A 23,539-nucleotide genomic window follows, 5' to 3' on the forward strand; every position below is an offset into this window, starting at 1 on the left:
AAAAATGTTTCAGATGTTTTAGCAAATATCAATTAATTCAATCAGTAATTAAAAATGATTTTATGATGATTATCAAATAATATCTTTAATATCTTTAATAATAATAATAGAGATAATAATAGAGATAGATCAATGCTTATTTTTCTCAATCTGGATTAACTTTAATCTTGATTTAAATTATTTTTTCTTTTTTTTAGTTTTAAAAATTAGAGAAAAATAGAATAAATTAAATCGAGATTAAAATTAGTAGAAACTTAAAATTAATAAAGATCGATACGCGCTAATTTTTACAAACTTAAGGCAAAAGCGAATTTTAAAATTATATATTTTTGCTATAATTATATATATATATATATATATATATATATATATATATATATAAATATATATATTCTCATATTTATCCAGTATATATTTTCAGAGTATTTTTACTCTTTTTTTATTAATAATATAGATAAAATATAAATAATTCCTAAAAAATTATATCAATCAAACGAACTTTTCCGTATTTTTCATTGGCTTTTTATTTTCTTCTTGTTTGGAAATCAAAGAAAATTCTACAATTGCCTTTCTCTTTTCGAGATAAACTTTTTCCCTTTTTCATATCTGGGTGTAGCTGTGTGGTGTTGCATATATATACAATGGCAGACTCCGCTGCCCGGTCCTTACAATCTAAACGCCTAAATGTGAGTCGTCGATTATAAACAATTTCATAGAAAATTTATTTATGTGATTAAAACAACGCATAAGTAAATAGAATCGTAATCGCTAGCTTGTGTGAGCATGAGACGATAAACGAATTTGTACAATTTATTATGCGTGTAATCCTAAAAAATAGTCTTACGGCTATACGATGACACAACTGTTCTCAACTGTTTCTTCCTCCTTTCTTTTCCTTCACATTGAATGGTTACATTACAAAGAAATAGTAATATAAAGTAGCCTTTTTTTTTTTGACCGTCCCGAATGTGCTCGTCGGATGGCCGATCGTTATCGTCCCTTTTGCTTTTTCATGTAACTCGGAATCATCCGCCGAATGAAATCACGGTCGCGTATTATATGTACATACATTAAATAATAGCATAACATGATGAATGTCGCATGAATTCTAAACCACAACTTACGATTACTGAATGACCGCGAAGTGAAATCTCTTATTTATCTCTATCTAGTTTTTATATTTATGTATATATATGCATATGCATGTACATAGCATGTATTATGTATACATATTATATATATATACATATATATATAGGAAAAAAGATCCTTGATATATAAAAAAATAAACTTGTAGATGCATATCACACAATGTGAAAACTAAGCCTTTACAATTCAGACTTTCATCTATTCGAGCTCATATCTTTTTAATTACATCATTTAATCATTTTGTATTGATTTCCACCTGTTTTTCTGAAAGCTATTATAAACTTATTCGTTGCATAAAAGATGACACACCTCTGAGTATCGCAAGAATTAAAAATTAAAATGGGATAAATAAATACGCTAATTTTAGAGGCGATCTCAAGTTAAATCGCGCATTACGACTTTGTCTTATTACAATGCTATTTCTGAGAATGAGAATTCGATGATTCAAAAAGAATTAATTTACACATTACTTTATGTTCGCAATGGACATTACAAATTTGTCTTTCTTCTTATTTTCCAATCGATTCTTCCAATCTTCCAATCATTTCTTTTCTTGTAAAAAAAAAAACGCGAGAAAGAAGCAAGCATTTCATAAAATTCGGATGCGGTTTAATATTCAACACGTTCATTGTTCGCAGAATGTATGAGACTCGTGTACATGTTAATGAGACCTAATATAAAATTCTTGTTACTTGAACGTGTTTAAATGAAATCACATTCTTTTTTAAAAGAAAATTCACATCGACTATTTTCATGAGGTGTTACTGGAAGTGTAGAGAGGGTTTGGAGAGTGACTAAGAACGATGCATATCGTCACGACTGTAAAATTGGACGGCCAGTAAGCATGTTAAAAGAAAAAAGCAGATCTTACAAGATCTGCCAAACCCTCCATTTTCATGCATCAAAAAAGATGACGACGAATAAAAGGGGCTTAATAAACAGAAAAAGTATTATGATACATGATTATATATTATATAATAATAATAATAATAATATAATTGTTAAAAAAGTGAACGTTACTATATGGTTTACTTTCCCTTTTTCGCAATAATAGACGGCAAAAATAAAGGTAGATTTTTGTAGATAAAATTGATTGCGATACTATGATACGAGCGGTAAGTTCTGGTCTAAAATTCACACTTCGTACAGCACAATTGGAACTGAGAACTCGTAAATTGCAGTAAGGGAGTGGGAGAGGAAAGGAAAATGTTCACACAACTATTAATAAATAGCGGAGACCGGTGCCTTCTCTACTTTTACATACTTAAGTCTATTCCGAGAGAGTTTCAGTTTTTTCTATGTGTACTGTACTGGCACAAACTGTTCCATCTTCTGTTTTGTTCTCTGTAAAGCGCACTACACTAAATTCATTTTCGTGCACTTCCACTTCAATTCGATTCCATATATGGCTATGTCAGTTCTTTCTTTTCTTTTCTTTTTTCTCTTCTTCTTCTTCTTTTTTTTTTTTTTTGATTGACTTATTTCCCTTCTGAGAACTTTTCTCTCAAACTTTTAATCTTGTGGACAAAGTAAGTCTCCAAAGATTCGGCGCATTTAAAAAACGGTGACTCTTTCGGGTTATAATATCGACAGTTATCAAATATCTTCGTCATGTCACCAATGAATTCGCTCAATTTCTTGTAGGATCGGTCATTTATCCTTAATTCAATAGTTTGCAAATCTAAAACAATAAAATGTATATGTATAACCAGATTAAAAAAATGTGTGTGTGTGTGTGTGTGTGTGTGTGTGTGTGTGTGTGTGTGTGTGTGTGTGTGTGTGTGGTGTGTAAACAAGTCATAAATCATATATTATAATGTAATACATATATACATATATATATATATATACATACGTACATACATACATACATATGTGTGTTATATTAAAGAAATAAATTATATTTCCAATCATCAAAATGATTTTTATAAAGAGAGAAATAAATTAATAAAGTGATAATCAATGATACTTACCCATTGGTTCTTTTATCACTTTATAATAATCGGGTGCTTCATTAGGATCTACTGGTTCCATAAAAGGCCATGCACTTTTATGAGCCTAAAACAAGTTGTAAAACATATTCTGAATATCTCTTTGAGAAAAAATGTTAATTTTATTAAACATAAGATTTTTAAACTGAACAAAATGTTTTTATATTATGATATACTCTATAAAAACGTTTCCTTTTTTTTTATTTATTTACAATCTTTTATTATTAATAAAAATATATTTTATATTAGTAAAGTTTTAAATTAGTATTAATAAAGTTTTAAATCGTTTTAAATAGTTGTCTAAATATTTATTTTTGTCATCTTTTTATTAAAAAAATTTATTTTAATCAATAAAAAAGGACCATTCCATTTATGAACGAGATTTCAAAGAAAATTAAGAGTTTTTTCAAAAATACTGCAGTACCTATGACATACATTAGTCTGAATAAATTAGGCAAATTTATTAGGGTTTACAAAGATAAATTACTAAAAAGCTCACATCATAACGTGATTTACAAAATAAATGGTAATAATTGTGATATGTTATATATTAGACAACCGAGCAGATCATTAAAAACCAGAATTAGTGAACACAGGAATCACATTAATAGCAATCAACAATTAGTTATTATAGAGCATAGAATTAATGAATCACATGAATTTGATTGGAATAGAATCGAAATTTTAGATGAGGAAAAGCATTTACTGAGATTACTTTTGTTTTAATTGTTGCATATATTAGACTGTTTACATCGTCTGAAATAACTTTAATTTCTGCACAAATCTTCCCGTTACCGCATATTTGTCTAAGTTTTTAATTATTATTTGTATCTCATTTGTAATTCATAGGGTTAATTCCTTTAATCTCTTGACTTTTGGATAGGATTGCACCGAAAAAAATTTTTTCTTTACTCCTTTTGACGTGGGAACATGATTTTAATTTCTGACATTTTATTTTTAATTTGGACATACTCTGTTAAGGAATGTTTCGACACTACACATTTTTCCGAACGATTTGAAGATTTTTATTTTCTTTTTTTAAAATTACAACGCTGAGTTTTGTAAACAGTGTTAATGTTTAATAGTTTATGGTAAGAATTAATAGAAAAAAATTAATAGATTTAAATCCATTATTCTACTAAAGATGCAATAACAAGATCAAAATGTCTATAATTGTTATTCGAATATTGTCTTATTAATATATTTTATTTATATATTAAGAACTTGTGTTGCCTCAATATAGGCATACTCCTTTTTTTTTTATTTAATTATTAGAGTTTCTCTCTTCTATTATTATTAATGAAAAAGGAACTATACATAATAAAGAAGTTTAAATGACAATTTCTAATATTTTATTTTAATGTATTCTAATTATATTTTAAAAAACTTTCAGCGAATCTACATATAGATATATAAAAATAAAAGAATTTATCCGCGAATCATTAATAATATTCCGATATAAAGATAATTACCTGTATTTGTTTGATTAGTTTCTTTAACAGATCGAGGTCCTTTGTGTTGAGGTTTTTCATATTAGCGAAGTTGACAGAAGAATTACGCTGGCAATTCGGACAAACATACTCGTCAATATTATCGGCTTCTGATTGAAGAATACCAACACACCGACCGTGGAACCAATCTTGGCATTTGTCACAGCATATATAAAATCTTTAGAAAAAAAAAAGAGAAATACATTAGAATTGTTAATGAAATATAATATAAAAAATATAAAATTAGAAATTGATTAGATAATTATATATAATTTTATATTAATGTTATAATTATAATTATATTAAGGAATATATTATATAACTATATTATATAACTATATTATATAACTATGTTATAATTATATTAGGAAAAAACTTTAAAATCTTTTGATTATTACAAGAAGAATAGAAAGAAATACAAGCCTTACTTTTAATTAAATAAAATATTAAATATGTATGATATTTTGTAAAATTTTGTAAAATGTAATTGTACTTTTAATTACTATATTAATTACTTTTATTATATAATTACATTATTATTTTTTCTTTACTTTATTATTCTATATTTTCTCTTGTTCTACTAGATTTTTATCTAAATTAATATTTTTTTATACTACATAATACACTTACTGAGATTCGTCGTAAGGCTGTTTACATAGGCAATATAATTCTTGCGTATCTCTAGCATGTCTGCATTCCGTGCAAACGAATTCTGACAAAGATTTGCTCATTTCTTCTGTTATACCCACACAATCACCATGGAACCAATTATTACATAAATCGCATCCCACGTAAAATCTTTGAAAAAAGACAAAATATCATTTATTAGTATAATTTTATTGATGATAACTTATAATTGACATCTCTTTTGTACGATTATATTTTTTGATGTTGTTTAATTATACAACAAAACAACTTAAAATTTAGATATTAACGAAATTTAACTATTAACGATCGCTGATGAGAATACTATGATGGCATACAATTTTCTTTGGAAAAACTTCTCGGTTTACACGTGAGCGCATGCAAGTTAACGATTAGTATATGATTGGTAAATTGTCAACAATTTATATCATAAACGATAATGAATCAATTCTTTCTAAAAAAAAATTTCAAAAAATTTTCCAAATTTCTGATAAAAAATTTCCCCCCAAAATTTCTGATAAATTCAAAGTTTTGCATCTTTTTTCAAGAAGACTTAAAATAAAGATCTCGTAAGATTGTACTTTTTTAAAATAGAATGTAATATTAACTGTTTAAGTGTCATGAGTATTCGTAAAAATACGATCGAAAATTTTATCAAACGATGCGATCGTGCTGTTTTTTTATTCGCCCGATTTTTTACTGATATTTTATGAGAGTATTATTCAAGCTCTTACTTGGTCTCGTCGTAAGGAGTTCTGCATAAACAATATAGCTTTTCTTTTTTAATACGAGTTGTGGCCGTTGAGCCACCAGGAGGCGTCATGCTATTACTTTGACTTTTATGTTTCTTCGGTCTGCTACTACCACTTCGATTGGACGGGCTAACTTGTTGAGCCACTTGAGCATTGGCTTTTCGTTTCGCACTGCCTACTTTTACTTCGTCCTGTTTGTGCCTCTCGGCTTTCGTTCTGCTAGCGAGTTCCGCTGATAGGTCCTTCTGCAAGAATATCTGAGACTTTAGGAAAATCCGAACAATGTCGAAAAGTCGACGTGATACAAAATCGTGTTTCCAAATCATTTCAAATAAAATCGTGATATCGTGTCGTGTATATCGTTATGTATATCTATTGTATTGTTATATTTATTCTATTTATCTGTTTATTATGTTTATTATGTATATTTGTCTTTTTCTTCTTCAGTTTCGATTAACTCTATCAAATCAAGACGATTTGAAAGCAAGGTATTTTCTCGTATTTTTCAATTATTTCGTGTCCACATTATCAAGCTAAACTTTCATGATCGTTTCGATATAACATACTTTGATTTACGATGTTTCATTATAAAGATGATATTTTATTAACGAAAATTACGAAATAATAAAAAAAATTTCGTTGAATAATGCCTTGAGAATTGGGAATAAACCCAGCAAATATTTTAGCTCGTATGAATAAACAATACGATTGAATCGTAACAATACGATCGAAATTCAATTCAACAATGTGGACCGTATGTAAAAAAATTTATCACATTATATATTTATCATTTCCCATTACTATTTTGTAATACTTAGCATTACCTGTATATCGATTTGAAGTTCTTTCTCGAGTAATGCTCTCTTTTTAAGAATGTCTTTTTTAAGAAGTTCCTTATGCCGGAACAATAAAACTTGCATTCGAGAATAAACTTGTTGCTTTCTTCGCTGTTCTTGACTGTCTTTTAATTTTGCAGATCGGTTTTTAGGTGACGATTCGCTATCTAATGCTTCCGATAGCTTCGGCACTCTAGAAGTAATTTTAATATCATTTATAAAAATATATGTTGCAGTTTAAGGTTAATATATCGAACTAATAAGATGTCTGAAGATCACTAAAATAATGAAGTTATAATATTATAATAATAAATAACAATGTTTCTTTATTATTAGCATAACTCATTTGAATATATTCGAGAAATGTTTTTTTATCATTATAACATGTAGAAACATTTTTTTCTATCGGTTTTAATTTTACGGTGTAATTGTTTCAGTAGTCAAAAATGTTGTTACATATTAATAACTTATTAATAACTTGTTCTGAAAATTTATGTTTTCTCGCATACAAGCAGTGATTTATTCTATTGAATATACCAAGTACAAATGGAGGGTGAAATGTATGACAAAAGGAAGGATTATAAAAACAAAAAAAAAAAAAAGTTAAAAATTGTGATTTCTTTTTATACTTTTGCTAAGAAAAAGTTAGATACAAAAAAGATTAGATTAAAATGATGTTGTTAACTGTGAGTTTATACATTTGCAAGTTTAATATGTTTTAATAATTAAATATAATCCTGATTATTAGAATCTTATTTTCTCCTCAAACTTTTATATTTATTACATGTTATTAAAAGTTAATTTGATATCAAAATCAAAATCACTTTGCAGGAATTTTACAAATTAAAAATTTTTTTTTCTTTTTCATCAAAGATGTTTTCAAATATAATTTAATATAATTTAATATAATTATTCATATATATAAATATACGTCATGTTGTTATAATTTGGATTGCATTTCGAATGTAATAAATAAAATATTTTTACGTATATATTTTAGTCATCCTTGTATATGTTATATTGCATTATACATATATACATTAATCATATATAGGTGTATACACCACACACACACCACACGCACGCACGCACGCACGCACGCACACACACACACACACACACACACACACACACACACACACACACACACACACACACACATTAATATATATAATTATTAATATATATTATTAATAATTAATTGATATTAATATATATTAATTAAAATAAAATTTTTTTCCATTTTACATGATTTTTGAATACACATTTTCATTTTTTTACTGTATCCTTATATATTGCATTACATATACATATATATGTGTATGTATAGTAATGCAATATATACACATATATAAAGATACAGTAAAAAAAAATAAGAATATATATTTAAAAACTATGTAAGAAATGGAAAGAATTTTATTATATTAATTATATTATATATTATATGAATTAATTTTAACACACACACACACACACACACACACACACACACACACACACACATTAATATATATATAATTATTAATATATATTATTAATAATTAATTGATATTAATATATATTAATTAAAATAAAATTTTTTCCATTTTTACATGATTTTTGAATACACATTTTAATTTTTTTACTGTATCCTTATATATTGCATTACATATACATATATATGTGTATGTATGGTAATGCAATATATACACATATATAAAGATACAGTAAAAAAAGTAAGAATATATATTTAAAAACTATGTAAGAAATGGAAAGAATTTTATTATATTAATTATATTATATATTATATGAATTAATTTTAACACACCCACACACCCACCTATCCCCCCCCCCACACACACACACACACACACACACACCATATATATATATATATGATTTTTTTATTTTATTAAATGATATATAATTTATAATTTATATTTATAATTTACAAATATATAATTTATATATTTATACAATATTATACAATATATATATTACATATTGTACATATATATATATATATATATATATATATATATACACATACAATATGTAATATATATTGTATAATATTGTATAAATATATAAATATTATATATTTAACAAAATAAAAGTCATAATTAAATTAAAAAATGTTATGACAGCGATTATATATAGCCAAATTTTTAAAGAAAAGCAACCAAATCCATATAAAATAATAAAATTATTATATAACAGTATAATACAATTAATTTCGCGAGGTAAAAGGAATAAAAATATAGAAAGATATGAATGAAAAAGAGAAACAAGAACGTCATCCAAGATATAATAATATGGGATTATTTATGTAACTAGATATCCTATTCAAGACTTAAATTTATCTCGATTTGATTGAAACTTCAAGTTTATTGTGATTCAAATATTTTCATTGTCTTATCCTTGATTTTTATATCTTTAATCATTATACCCTGATAATCATTTTTTAAAGAATATTGTTAAAGACTAAAACCTAGTCTACAATAGCCATAACATAAGGCTGTAAGGCTGTAAAGCGCGATTGTAAGAATCTGCTTCTGGTTTAATGAAACATAACTAAGATTACATAATTAAGATAACGTAAGCGAAATAAATTATTTTCATTTCTTATGTTTACGTTGACCAATTAGAAACAGTAGTATGAAAAGCGTGCTGTTTGTTAGGATTAGTATTGTTACGTGGGAGATAGATATTATGGACTTACAATCTTATGTTGTGTTATTGTAGACTAGGCTTTAAGGAAATAAGGGTATACTGTATTATACTGTCAATAGCTACTTAAGCTGTCATGAATATATTCCAAAACAGGCAATGTAGCCTTTAGCTTGACAGAATATTTATGTGCCCTTACTTTGAGATCGTTTCGCGATTTTCTTGTTTCAATGCCGGTCTCTTTCTGGGTGTCTCTACCCAATCTTTATCATCTTTGTCATCACTACCACCAGATGATTGTATGTTTGTCGGCGTTGTTGCCACCGTCACCGTTGGAATGTTTGATGACGGCGCCGGTCGTTTGCGTGACGGTGGACGTGGCGTCGTTGCCGCGGGTGAATTATGAGTCTGATTACTAGCCACAGAATTCTCTATGCCACCTTTCATTTGTTTTTCCTGGTAACGTTGCAATTGCAACAATTTCTCCTCTATCTCCGGATTTAAATTCTCTTGTTTTAAAGCATTTTTAATCGCTAAAATTAAAGATAGATAAAAATATGTAGGATAAAAAAAATAAAGAATATTTTTCAAAAAAGAACAATTCACAGGAATGTTTTATCAAGATTTATAAATTTTTTTTTTAAAGATTTCCTTGCATTGCATTAATAAAAAAGTTAACGAATTTTTGTTTTATAAAAAATACTTAAGAAAATTGATTTGCAGAAGAAATACATTTTTAAGAAAATCTTATGATGTAAAAACTATTCCTACTTAAAAACTTTACTTAAAAACTTTGGCATAAATACAACTTATGTATATTTCTTTATATACTTACTTTGTTGAATATAATCTGGCGTTAATATAAATTTATTGGGCGAAGAGTCATTTCCTTCTTTCAGCGCCTGCGAAGGTTGTTGTCCGTTGGCTATATTTGTCTTTTGTATATCATCTTCTGTCACGTTCGCCACGCGTCCTACTTGTTGAACAACTACTTTCGGTTTGTCCGTCGACTTTGGCGTTGTCGCTTGCGGAGTTTCTGGAATGGTTTCATTGGCGCTTCGCGATTCTAATAAAAAAACGATTTATACAATATTGCAAAATTAATAATTGTCAAAATTTTAGCTATTTTTTTCATAAGAATTTTTAATTCTAAATACTCATTTGATATTGATATTTTATATTTTATAAATAATAACAAAGTGTTTACATACCAGTAGTAGACGATGGGGAAATTACAGGCTGTTGTTTTGAAGTTGACACCGGAGTACTCGCAGCTGATGAAGCCTGCGTAGTCTGAGGTTGCTGTTGTGATTGCTGATTATTGGATGATTGGGCTGGTTGAACGGCCAAGTAAATCTTTGTGGGTCCTAAGACACCCTGTTTGCCGGTTGCTGCATGCGCTAAAATTAATTCCATAATTTAATTTATTATCTAGAGAGTTTATTATCTAGAAAGTGATAAATAAATTGTGCGTGCATGCGCGCGCGCGCGCGCGCGCGCGTTGTATATGTGTGTCTCTATATTCTCAAAACCAACCTTTAAGAAGCTGCTGCTTCACTTGTTGCTGCACCATGTTTAATTGTTGTGGCGTAAAATCTGCACCTTGCAAACCTTGTAGCACAATTCGCGGACCTTCAGCTGTCTGAATAACTTGCGCTGTTACGCATTTAATTATCGTGCCGGGTGGTTGTCCTGCCAGTAAAGAAGCCTCAATACTTCCTGGAACTGGAGTCGTGGTGGAACTCTGAGTGGTTGTCACTGATGCGGTGGAAGTTGCCGTAGAAATCGCGGTGGTTGGTGTTGTACTTGTATTTGCATTCGTGGTTGATTGCGCAATCGTTGAAGTTTGCGGGGTTTGCAAAGCTAAAAGCATTTGTTTTCAGTGAATATAAGTTTTCAAAAACTATAATTTATAAAAATATATGTATATATAATAATATATTAATATATCTTTTTCTGTTAAAAGCATTTTTCAAAAAATTTGTTAAGTTTTTATTTAATTAACTTATTTTTCTTTTAAAAAAGCATAAAAAATTATTTAGAAAGACAAACCTTGTTGCTGTTTGGCGGCGACGGTACCTTTTACGATAAATCCACCATTAGTTGAGTTTACATGTACAATTTGGTTGGATGCATTACGTATCACTACTTGATTGCCGATTGCAGTCAACTGAGCCTTGCCTGATGCCAATTGTTGAACGAGATTTGCGTTTGTGACCACTATCGGATTGCCGCTTATTACTTGTCCACCAGAAGATATTACCTATATTTTTAAATAATAAATGTATGTATAATAACTTTATAATTAATTCTAGGATTCATGAACGTGTAAACTTTTCAAATTTTGCAATATCTATATAATTTTCGATATTAAGTCTTTTTGTCTTCTTGTAACTTCTGAAAAGTTAAATAAAATTTTTTGTTTCGACAACACTGAATTTAAATATTTAGTTGAAAAATGTAAATAAAAAAGAATGAATTATAACTCATTTCGGGAATAATAAATTAGTACATTCGAATCGTTTTATGATTTAATCGGAAGAGTTAATCACCTGCGCGGCTTGTCCTGCATTAGTGACCATAATGGCATTCTTCGTCGGTGTAACTGATGTATTGGGTGCCAGAGTCATAGTTGTAGATTTTACGCGTTGGACAGTCTGCACCACCTGTGTTTGCTGTGGCGTTTGCGCTTGTTGCGTTGAATTCGCTGTTGTTTTTGTCGGACTGGTCTTAGTTGCAGTCGTGTTCTCTGATGTCGCCGTTTTCGCCGTGCTAACCACAGTTTTTGCCTAAAATATATCAATTATAACATTTACACTTTTGTAGATTCATATCGATCTTGATTTATTATATTTTTTTGTAAATTCAATTATTTCACTTATTGGTTCTATGTGCCAAATATTGATTTCTATTATATCATTAAATATACTTGTTTTATGTGTTCCGCTTTGCACATTAGAATGTTTTCGAGAAATGTGTTTTTGAGTGGATTACCTGTGTAGTGGTCGTGGAGGTTGTAGAATTTGTTCGAGTGCCTTGTGCAGGCGAAGTGCTCACCGTATGATTAACGTTCAGTACATGCAGTTTTCCGTCTGGCATCTGGACCAACTGCTGACCGGGCAACAAGCCACGTACTTGCAGCTTTCCGTCCGGACCTCTCAGAATTTGCACTCTTTGCTGTACTTGTACAGGTGAATTAGTAGCTGAAAAGATATTAAATTAAAATAAAATCTTTTAAAAAGAGACTTCACATATTGTTTTAATTTTTTGCGAAAGTGAAAGAAAGACTTTTAGCATTATAATTAATATTGTTAGTGATACGTAAGCTTACTTGTTGGCGTCACTCTGATCAAAGATTGTTGATTTAATCCCTGAGCTTGTGGTGTTTTTGGTAAAATACTAGTAGGCCCAGATACTACCTTAGTAGTTCCGTCAGCAGCTGAAATAAAATAAACAGGTCACGTAAGATCAATTTGTCATATAATCTTCGTGTTTAGAGATAAAAATAAATGACTCACATTTCGTCATATAAATTCGCCGTGTACCGATGAAAGTTTTATTTTGCGTAGGTGTAGTCAAAAGAGATGTCAGCTGCGACTTTGTGCTATTGGGGTTCGCCGGAATCGCAACTTTCGAAACCAATTTAACGGTGCCATCTGAAAGTAATATAATCTCATGCAATACAATTCTCGTAACGATTCATTTTTTTAACGAATAATCTGTATTGTTAAATACATCACGTGTACATTCTTCTGCTATACAAATTTATTTATATATGTATGATTTGATCAATTTACCATGGGAGGAATTAGCTGTAACTTTGACGAGCTGAGTGGCAGGTGATGTCGAGTTTGTAGATTGATTCTTTAAAGTCTCTAGAGCACGCTTTTGCTGATGGGCTGCTCGCTGCATACGCAACTGCTGTTCCATTTTCTCCTTGATCTCCTCCGGTGTTGCTTTGCCACTTACGAGCTGGTCGCCAGTCAGACCGGTTGTACCACTAGTGGCGGCAGTAGTGACAGTTTTGTTGCTGCCGCTGATGATCACTGATTGCGGTGCTCCCGAGCGACTCCTAGTAATAATCTGCGCATTAGCCTTCTCTAACCTGGAGACAGGACAGACACACCAAGCGGAGGGTTAGTTTTCAATGGAAGAAAGAAAGCAAGCGGTTAAAGGTTCAGCGATCAAACTCATGCTTCCGATTTTATCGTCGGCATAAATTTCAAGAGCATAAACAGAGATGTGTTTCAGTAGGATAATTTGTCGTCTTGGAAATAAAAATCAAAGGAGAGACAATAGACATTTTACAAAACAATAAACATTTTCAATTTTCTAAGATGTACAATAATTGAAGAGAGCTTTTTTGAAAAGATTATGTTATTATTAAAAAGAATAATCTATCACAAATCTGGATAAATTTTCTTTTAATTCGATTTCTTTTTTATGCAATAAAAAAATTTTTGATTCTGAAATTTAATAAAATTTGATATATCTTTTGACTACAATTTAAATTATTAAACTAAATTATTTCAGAATTTTCGATTATCTAAAAACAATCGTTAACATTTAATATTCCTTAATTAGAATTTGAGAAATTCAATGAATCAATCATAGGATAGCAAAGATAAAAAGTATGTTTAAGAGAGAGAATTTCATAAATATTAGCAACACACAATTACATGCAGATATTTCATTATCAAACACACGTTGCAATTATTCTTAATCTGTACCTGTCGCCGTATTGTTTAATCTCCCATAGCTCCAATTTATCTTCATCAACCCATTCCTCAGAAACCTGTGGTTCGGTGCTCTGCGGAGATTCCGGGCGTTTCCTTTTTCGTAGACCACTCCTTATGGATGTTACCTCTGCAAAATTTTTATGTGCGATGTGAATATATAACACAGAATGCGAAAAGCATATTTTCATCTTGTACACAGTTATAATAGAATGATAACTTAATGATGAGCTCTGTGATTAAGAATTTATGTATTATTTTCCATACAAACCTCTGACTTGCTTTGGAAGTTCGAGTGGTATAACAACTTTTCTGCGTAGATACTGAGTCCTGTCGAGGAACTGCCCGACGTGTCGATGCTTCAATATTTCCAGCGACATAATCTCCGTATCAGTAGTAATTTGATTTTTACCATCGGTAGACAATGGCTTGGCCGCCATGTCATCCCACCTGAGACATGCCCAGAGTATTCTCAGCTGAATCGCGGCAGCGGCAAGCGATTTCAGACCAACTGTTCTGTATAACCAGCAAGTCTTGAATAAGGGTCTGGGGCATGGATATGGCCACACCGACAAATTTGCCTTGGCCTGATGGTGAAATCCTTGCACGGGTATTTTACCGCCGACGCGGGATAATTTCCTCAACTCGTGCTGAGGAAGTACCAATATACTCCGTTGTTTGTTCTTAGTGCAAAATGTCGAACAGAGTGGATATTTGACTGGTGTGCGTTTCTTCTTACGATCGGCCATCGTGGATGTTACTTTCTTTAAGTAGACTTTACCTTCTGTTGATATAGCCGTATATATCCGTTCAGAACCGTCAGCATGTAATTCTTTGACGAAGGTACTTCGCTGTACCGTTCTGCCTCTACGGTTTACGATCATCACCGTCTTAGCACCGCTTTTGTTCATTGTTGTGGTCGTAGTTTCCGACGAAGAGACAGTCATGGAATTACGATTAACGGCAGAACGTTCCTGCACCACGCCATCCGCAGTCTTTGTCGTCTGTTGAGTCGTTGTAATTGTTGTAGTAGTCGTAACAACATTACTCGTTGTGACGGTCGTCACTGCAGCGTTCTCGCTTGTTTTATTTTCAAGCTTGATTTTTTTTGAAGGCGGTGAAGAAGTGGCATCTTTCAACTTCGTCACATTAGTCGCTGCTTCTTCGTTGCAGTGAGTCGCCGACGCCACTGCTGATTCTAAATCTCGTCTGATCGCATCTTTTGTTTCGTCCGAAGTTTTCGTTTTCACAGAAGCTACGGTGACTTGCGACGAGGGCGATGAAGAAGAGGATTGATTGTTGTTTAGAGCATTCGCTTTGTGTATTAGCGCAATCAGATCGCGTTTTATCTGCATCTTTCGCATGCACAAAGGTGAATAGCAGGTATCGATGATATTCGTAGTGATGACTTGTGCATTAATGATATTATTTTTATTGGTAGGGTTGTTCAAGTTACAATAACGCGAGTAACACCCGCCGCTCTTGCAGAGCTTCGAGGCATTCGCGTATTGCAAGCGCACCTGTTGAATGCGCTTAGTGATCGCTGCTAGCATTTCTTTCGTGGATGCAGACATGGTTACTGCCATTTTGTTCACTCGCTGTTGTTGTTTGGACGATGATAAAAGAGAAGCAGCATCACCGCCACCGCCAACAGCGCTATTATTATCTGCGTCGTTCTCTTCGTGATTCTCCATATCGACCTCCGAGGAATCGCCATCTCCACCTTTCTGATTTGGCGTTTGACTTGATTCTTTCGTTTTTACCTGTAAAACAAATATTAATTGTAAAGCTATCTCTAAAAATAATAATATAATGTTTATAATATTAATATTTTCATCTTAGTTGGAATGTAGATCGTTGTCAGATTAAAATATAGATAAAATATAGACAGTTATAAAATATCAAACGAAATAAAATTTTATATATTATTTAACAGAAACTTACAGATTGCAATTTTCTTTCTTCTAAAAGCTTCAGATGTGTTCTACGCGTCAAGAAGTCGTCGATCCTTGTTTTTTTCGCTGTTTTTGGATAGTGCAATCTTCCAGCAGTGGTTAGCGCCTTACTGATATTGATTTCTTCAAACTCAGTAATTGGGGTAAAAACTTTTTCAATTTTCATGCCAGCTAAAACTAAATAGAGATTTTTTTTTATTAATATTTCTTACGAATAAAGTACGAATTTATTTTAAAAATATTCTTAAAATTATTTTACGTTAAATTATCTTAATTATATTTTTGAAAAATATTTTTATATCCAATAAAGTTAATATGTTTACGAGTATTATCCGTGTTATTATATATTGTTAAATGCCAACATTTCATGAACATTGCAGTTCACTTTATCAGGGCGAAGAGCAGCCTGATATATTACAGTATAGACTGCTATATATATATAATACCGCAGTATAGGCTGCAATATATATAATACTCGTAAACACATTAACTTTTTTGAAAACAGTAATCGTGAAAGCCTTAAAAGCATTATTTTATATCCAATTTATAAATGTACGTATTCGTTACATACATGACAGATTCATCTTCGTTTCTTGTTTGACTGATTGGGATTCCGATTTTATCGATGCAGAAGAATCAATGCCGTTCGTTTCATTATCAGTCGTAGGCTCCTTTTTTATATTTTCTGCATTACACTCTTGTTTTACGGTATTATTTTCTGCTTCTTCCTCTTTGATTTCTTGTTTCACAATACCATTCTCCGTCTTACTTGGGCAGTACTCTTTGATAAGAAATTCATAAGTGGGTGGATCTAGTGCGAGTATCTTTAGACCACCCTGATCCTTTATCTGTACCATAATTTTCTGTGGACCGGCACGTAAGCCCATCTTTGTCGCGTCCGAAAATCGGTAACGTCGTCTAGCCGATATCCATAGCCAACCACCCTGGCCGTGCACCCGGTACTCTTCGCCCTTTTGCTTCCACACCTGATGTTTCAGACCGAGTGTGTATTTGACGAAGTTGAAGAGCCGATTACGTTCCTCTTCGTCCTCCTTTTCCTTTTTCTCCTTCTTGTCTTGACGCTTTTTCTCTTCACGCTCGAGTGCAGTTACTCGTTGCAGTTTCACATGACCAAGTTGGTCATGCCACACGCTCGCGAATACGACAGATTTGATACACGCCTGTAGAACGATAAGAGTACGCGCAAAATCCCGCGGATTGACGCAGGCACCCACTGCTGCTGTCCATGGTTTGCGCAACAGTGGCCAATTAGTGTGCATAAACGACGCCTGAATATTGCTTTCGAGCTGCAAGATCGTTTGCCGTAAGGTACTGACTAACAAAGCACGGGTGCCCGTTAAACTGCCCACCCATTTGAACTCCGATGCCTGCGTGAGCGAAAACTTGTGCGACAAGTGACGCTTCTTATCGCGTTCTTCGTTTCTCTGCGTCTTATTCAATGCGATGGGATTGGTAGTATATTGATTAACGTATGACTTAAAGTTGTTATCCATGCCCAATTTAAATAAGTGCGTGCCAGATGCGATCTGATGTGCTTTCTGACGTGTTACTCTAGTATTGTTGTCATTTTCAGAATCCTTTAGACTTTTATCTAATTTCTCTTGCTCCTCTTTCGACAATGGTGCCATACTTCGTCTCTTTAGATCATCCATATTAAAGGTTCGCGGTTGCAATGAACCAGTTTTCGATCTTGTCACGATAGTATGCTTTTTGCCTGAAAGAAAAGATTATTGTAAACATGATAAAATATCACATATTATTGACATATATAAAATTTCAATATTTCATAGAAACACAACAAAGAAAATAATTTTTTGTCAACAAAACCAATAAATTCTAATTAATTGGTAACTTACCATCTTTACCAATTTTCTCCTCGCCTTCTAATGTGTCTTCGTCGATATCTTCAGAGGATGATGTTGAGGCGCTAGTTTTCGTAGTTTTGTCCATATTTGTCGATACATCGGTATCAATCTCAACAGTTTCGCTAACTACTTCGGGTACTTGTGTAGCTGAAGTCGATTCTTCACCAGATACCTTCGTTTCATTCTGCTCTGTTATTGCCGTCGTATTCTCCTCGACAGAATCAGTATTCCCATGCATTTTGCGTATCATTTCTTCCGCTTCCTGTTTCTCCTTTTCTTTTTTCTCTTCCTCTTCTTTTTCTTGTCGTTCTTTTTGTATTTTTTGTATAAGATCTAAAATAAAATTTCAATGACAAAAATTATTGTTTATAATGCATTAAAATCATATCTAAATTGTTATACTTTCAATATCAATTACTTAGAAAACAAAAACAATAAATATTAATCTGTTTGATCCAAAGAACGCTGTTAATTAAAAAAAAATTACTCTTACTGTTCTCTGTTTCCAAATATGATTTCTTATTTCCTTTGAATTGATTAGTAATGGTTTCTGTAAGTTCCATTTGTCGGACTATTTCTTCTTTGTAATCCGACAATTCGCGATAAAGCGCTACTTCCATTTCGTTTTGATCTAATGCAAGCATCAGCTCTTCTAATTGTAAAGGTGTACTATAATACCATACTTCGCTATCTTCACTTTCACTAGAAGATCAAACCAGAATAAAAAAATTTAAAAGTTGTTCACGTATATTCTATACATACATAAATAAAAACTTGTTTGGTTTTTGCCTCTTTACATCTGTAAAAAATTTGTAATCTGTAATAAATTTAATCTGTTTAATCTGTTATAAATTTTACATTTATAATTTCTTATTAGAAATATACTTATAAACTCTAAGATATAAATTTTTATGAAGTTTTTTTTCGAAAAAATACAGAAATATAAATTGTTCTCATAAAATATAAAATTGTACTTACAAGGTGTCCCAACTCTTAATATTTCAAGAGTGAAAGAGGATGGAATTTTTAATTAAAAATTCCTTTTCCAATTTTGGCTCAGACCATTATTTATCGAGTTATTAATGATTAAAGTTGATCAATCAGATTGCGCCCAGCCGGAGTGCACAGAAGCATAGCGTGCTTTAAGACCCCTCGCGCTTTCTGTACATTCTTTCGATTACAATTTTATTCTAATTTGTTATGGATACAAAAAAACTACTGGCAAAAAACATTATCAAAATAAATTATTTAAACGATTTCTTCAAAAATTGTTTTGACATGTATCATGTATGGTTCTTACATATTTTTTTTTTGTAGAAATCGATGGAACTATTAGTTTCCAATTAAAATTAATTTTTTTAAGAAATTGTTTAAACAAATTGCTTGTGAAAAATTTATTTTGATTATTTCATAACGTTGGCATGTATGATTCTTACATATTTTTTCTTTCAATTCGATGGCGTTATCGTTTTAAAATTCGAAATTAACCAATAAATAATTTAATCTACGTAATTAATTTATTAATTTATTTATAACAATAATTATTAATTTATTTATAATATTTATACGTAAGAACCATGACACGTGTAAAAACAATTTTTGAAGAGGTCGTTTTTTAATTTATTTAGAAACAATTTATTTTGATAATGTTTTTTGTCAATAGTCTTTTTCTGCACCTATAATAAATATTCCGTAATTATTTTTTCCCCATCGCTGCTAGGTTAGCTATGAAAATTAAATAATTAAATTGAACAAATGGATTAAATAATTGAATTAAATAAATAAACAAATAATAATAACAAATAAATAAATAATAAATAATATTAAAAAAACAATCAGAAATTTCTAATTGTAACTTTTCTCATTTATTTATTTATCTACTTATTTATTTACTCATTTATTAATTAATTCATTTTATTTATTTATTAATATAAAAAAAATTAGAAAAAAAATTTTAATCGGGAGAATATAAAAAGCACGAGGGGTCTCACAGCACGCCACACTTCTACGTACTCCGGCTGGACGCAATCTGATTGATCAACTTTAATTGTTAATAACTCGGTAAATAATAGTCTGAGTCAAAATTGGGAAAGGAACTTTTAGTTCAAAATTCTATCCTCTTTCACTCCTTAAAATATTAAGAGTTATGGAACATTCTGTATATGTGCTTGCAATATAGATACAAAAATAATTTCACAAAATTGTTAATTAAATATGCATATACATCAATATGTCTTACACAAAAACTCTTCTTGCTAAAAACCAATATTTTCTGCCATGTCTGTCGAATCCTAAGTGTTCTTGTCTACATAACGATCCATTTTTTTCAACATCAGGTATACAGTCCACAACACCCATCACTTTGTGGGCTTTACACGTGCTACACTGCCAATCTTCAGTAGGAACATCAACCAATGGCGGTTCTACACATTCTAAATGAAATACAGCTGGGCAAGTCTCGCAACATAATAAATCTCCTAATCGATGACAAACTCTGCAGTGATCATCATAATGCATAGTTCCTGCAAAACATAAACATTGTCTATTCCACATTCCCTCGTGATGAATTTTAAACATTGTAAGGTTTCAAAATTAAGATTTCCAAAATGTGTTGCAAGAATAAATTTTAAGTTTTTATAAAATAGAAAAACAAAGATATTCAACATATATTAGATTCATTCAATAAATCAGAAGTCTACTTTATCAAATACATGTTTTAAATGTAGAGCATTGAGTTTATTTTTAATCTGATACAATTTTGATAAAAAATATGTTATTAGAATAAGTAACTCGATATATCAGCATGGGCACAGCAAACTTTCTCCTTGCTGATTTCAAATCCAATTCATGCTATATTAAATATAAACATGCAAAAACACTGAGGAATATAAAATAGTATTGTATGAAATGCATTTCATTATACCTTCATGTAATAGATCTTCTCTCACAGGATTTGTAATTAAGAACTGATCTGTTAAAAACTGTAGGACCTTGATTCTATCCTCGATGGCAGTAAAAGGATATTCAGTAGTGGTTAAGATCTGTAAAATGTTTTGATCAAAACCCTTATCGCTCTCCACATATGAACGTAGCACTTCCGGCCATGTCATAGAGTCCACGAAGTATAGGCTAACATTCACCGAATCCTTCTGGTCCAATGGACCAAAATGTGTTTGCTGTGAGTCCTCTTCTCGCAATAGTGCCTTGATCAGCATAATATGAATCTCTGCCAGTAAATTAGTCTGATCTTCACAAATAAGTGCAGCACAAAAGTCCTCAAATCTGAAGCAGGAGAGACGTACCAAAGTGCGAAAATGCCTTAGTACTTCATAGATGGAAAGTGACGGCATGACCAATTCTTTGGATACCAGCAGATCATCTGAAGACTTAGGTAATACCAATGGTGGCAATTCTCTGTTTTGGAGCCACAATGGTTCTGGACTAGGTGGCCGCTGTTGACTCAACAATGTTTTCCTGGGAGTACCACTAGTGGTGCTGTAACTAGAGAGTGAGAAATCGCTGTCGCTTGAAGGATCAGGCTCCTCCATGCTCTCGGACGAATCTACATCACTGGGCAATTGCTCTTCCTCTGGTTCACTCTTTTCGCTGGACTCATCACCAAAATCGGAACCATAATGATATTCAGAATCATGATAATCCACATTGGGATTGTACCCACGTCGTTGATAGGCACCACCACCTGTGGCTCCCGAGTGGCCACCCTTGCGAGAGTGCCTGTCGCGACCGCTCCGCGACTTACGCTGGTTCCGCGTGCTGCGCTTGCTGCTCTCCTCGCTCTCGACCGACGGCGAAGTCGGTCGTGACGCCGTTGGAGTGCTTGGCTGCGAGCCTGGAGTCTCAGCACCGCCGGGAGTACCGGTCCTGTTCTGTAGGTATTTGGGCTTCTTCATCAGGTGATACTGAAACTTTTTCGGTCGCTCCATCACTACAGACTTGGGCGGGCGCCCCCGCCTCTTCGAGCCTCTGCCCGTCATTATTGTCGTAGGTCGCCGTGGTCCTTTTGAGCGTGGTCGCTGCAGTCGCCGCCGATACCGGCGATGTCAACCTCGCGTGTTTCGGGGTACGGGCCCCGCGCGGGGGACCGTCGCGATGGGGGACCTACCTGGCTGCTCTGCTCCTTCCCTCCTACCGCCACTCACCTCGTCGCCACCTCTCGTTTCGTCTCTTCTCTCTCTCTCTCTCCTCTCCTCTCCTCTCTTGATCTCGCCTCCTCACTCAGCACGTGGCGCGCGTGCTCGCACGCTTGTAAACAAACACAAATGACATCGCCGCGGCAACGAGCTGGTTCCGTCCATGTCCGATGCACTCTGATCTTTGCGCCATTTCTCACGGCCCACGGTCGGTTTCGTGCGGTCACGTGACCAAACACAATCGCCGCGACGCGATGCCTCCGAGGCATGCGACGACGCCGCGCGTCAGCCTAGGTCCGCCTGCCCCGTTCCTCGTTCGGCGTACCACGTTCACCGCGAAAAAAACCACTCGCCAAATTCGAGATAGCGAGATCGGCGACGCGAATTACGCCAGAAGGGGGTCTCTAGCTGCGCGCTATGGCGGCGGTGGCGGTGGCGGTGGCAGCGGCGGCGAACCGAGTCGTCGTTGTGTCGCGTAGTCGTTGTTGAATGGTGGAACTGCACGAGAGAACGGCGCTGCGATTGGCTTAGACGTGCTCCGCCATGTCGGCCGTACGGTGCTCGGTGATGATGAAAAAAGCTGTCGGCAGATCGTCACGCACGTTCTAATCCGATTATAACGGCCCGATGATCTCTCCGGAAACGCTGGAGCACGCCAATGGTGTGCGTTACGAGTCGAGCAACGCTCAACCACGTAGATATCCTCGATCCAGCCGAGACGTTCGCAAACTCCAATCGCCTGCACCGTAACTTCCTGCTGCTGGTCCGTCAAATCGACGTATGTGATAGGTGGCAGCACACAGGCGTTCGAAAAAAAAAATGCAATTTTAATCACAATCCCGCGGTACGGAGCGACCGCGAGGGCTCGTGCAAAATGCAACGCACGAGAATCGTGACGAATATACGCGCGTGGATCGCGATGAAACACCACCGTTTCTTCCTGTGGCGTTATCCGTGAAATCTTCGGAGGACACGATTCCGTTCACGATGCGCGCGATGCCTGTTGCCAGAGGACACTACCGACGACGCGCTGCCGCCATTTTGCACGTATCTCGATCGATAACGCTCGTTTCGCAGGATCGCAATTAATTTTTCGAATCGCGATTAACTAATATTCGCTCTTGACGCGAAATTTCACGAGTCTTGACTTTTCTTTCTTCTTTTTTTTCTTTTTTATATTAATCTCGGTAACACACAAGTGCAAGGGTCTCCAACTTCGTAAGCGCTATCTATCATCGAGATTCGAGTCTCGTTCGATAAATCGGGAACCAACAACACGAGAAACGAGTCACAATTTCG

General features: G+C 33.1%; 1 protein-coding gene across 3 annotated transcripts; it reads right to left on the reverse strand.

Annotated features, from left to right (window-relative positions):
• Window positions 1–499: 499 nt before the first annotated feature.
• On the reverse strand, window positions 500–23,418 carry E(bx) (nucleosome-remodeling factor subunit NURF301 E(bx)). 3 transcript variants are annotated; one of them, XM_011648231.3, is made up of 24 exons: window positions 21,013–23,418; window positions 20,329–20,611; window positions 18,583–18,791; window positions 18,081–18,422; window positions 16,775–17,938; window positions 16,193–16,380; window positions 14,520–16,011; window positions 14,243–14,378; window positions 13,310–13,584; window positions 13,031–13,168; window positions 12,844–12,951; window positions 12,507–12,715; window positions 12,065–12,301; window positions 11,565–11,775; window positions 11,049–11,375; window positions 10,724–10,912; window positions 10,348–10,578; window positions 9,712–10,045; window positions 6,852–7,056; window positions 6,010–6,272; window positions 5,261–5,428; window positions 4,613–4,808; window positions 3,123–3,207; window positions 500–2,830 (listed from the first exon to the last, which is right to left on the reverse strand). In XM_011648231.3, exons 1-24 carry the CDS (start codon window positions 22,082–22,084, stop codon window positions 2,628–2,630), a joined length of 8,265 nt encoding a protein of 2,754 aa, XP_011646533.2. In that variant the 5' UTR covers window positions 22,085–23,418; the 3' UTR covers window positions 500–2,627. The 3 variants fall into 3 exon arrangements, with proteins under 3 accessions (XP_011646533.2, XP_011646534.2, XP_011646531.2); XM_011648232.3 differs by having other exon boundaries at window positions 12,570–12,715; window positions 13,310–13,617; XM_011648229.3 differs by having other exon boundaries at window positions 13,310–13,617.
• Window positions 23,419–23,539: the final 121 nt, after the last annotated feature.

Source organism: Pogonomyrmex barbatus, unplaced genomic scaffold (genome assembly GCF_055798465.1).
Source record: "Pogonomyrmex barbatus isolate J1 unplaced genomic scaffold, ASM5579846v1 scaffold7, whole genome shotgun sequence".
In the NCBI taxonomy this organism is placed as follows: domain Eukaryota; kingdom Metazoa; phylum Arthropoda; class Insecta; order Hymenoptera; family Formicidae; genus Pogonomyrmex; species Pogonomyrmex barbatus.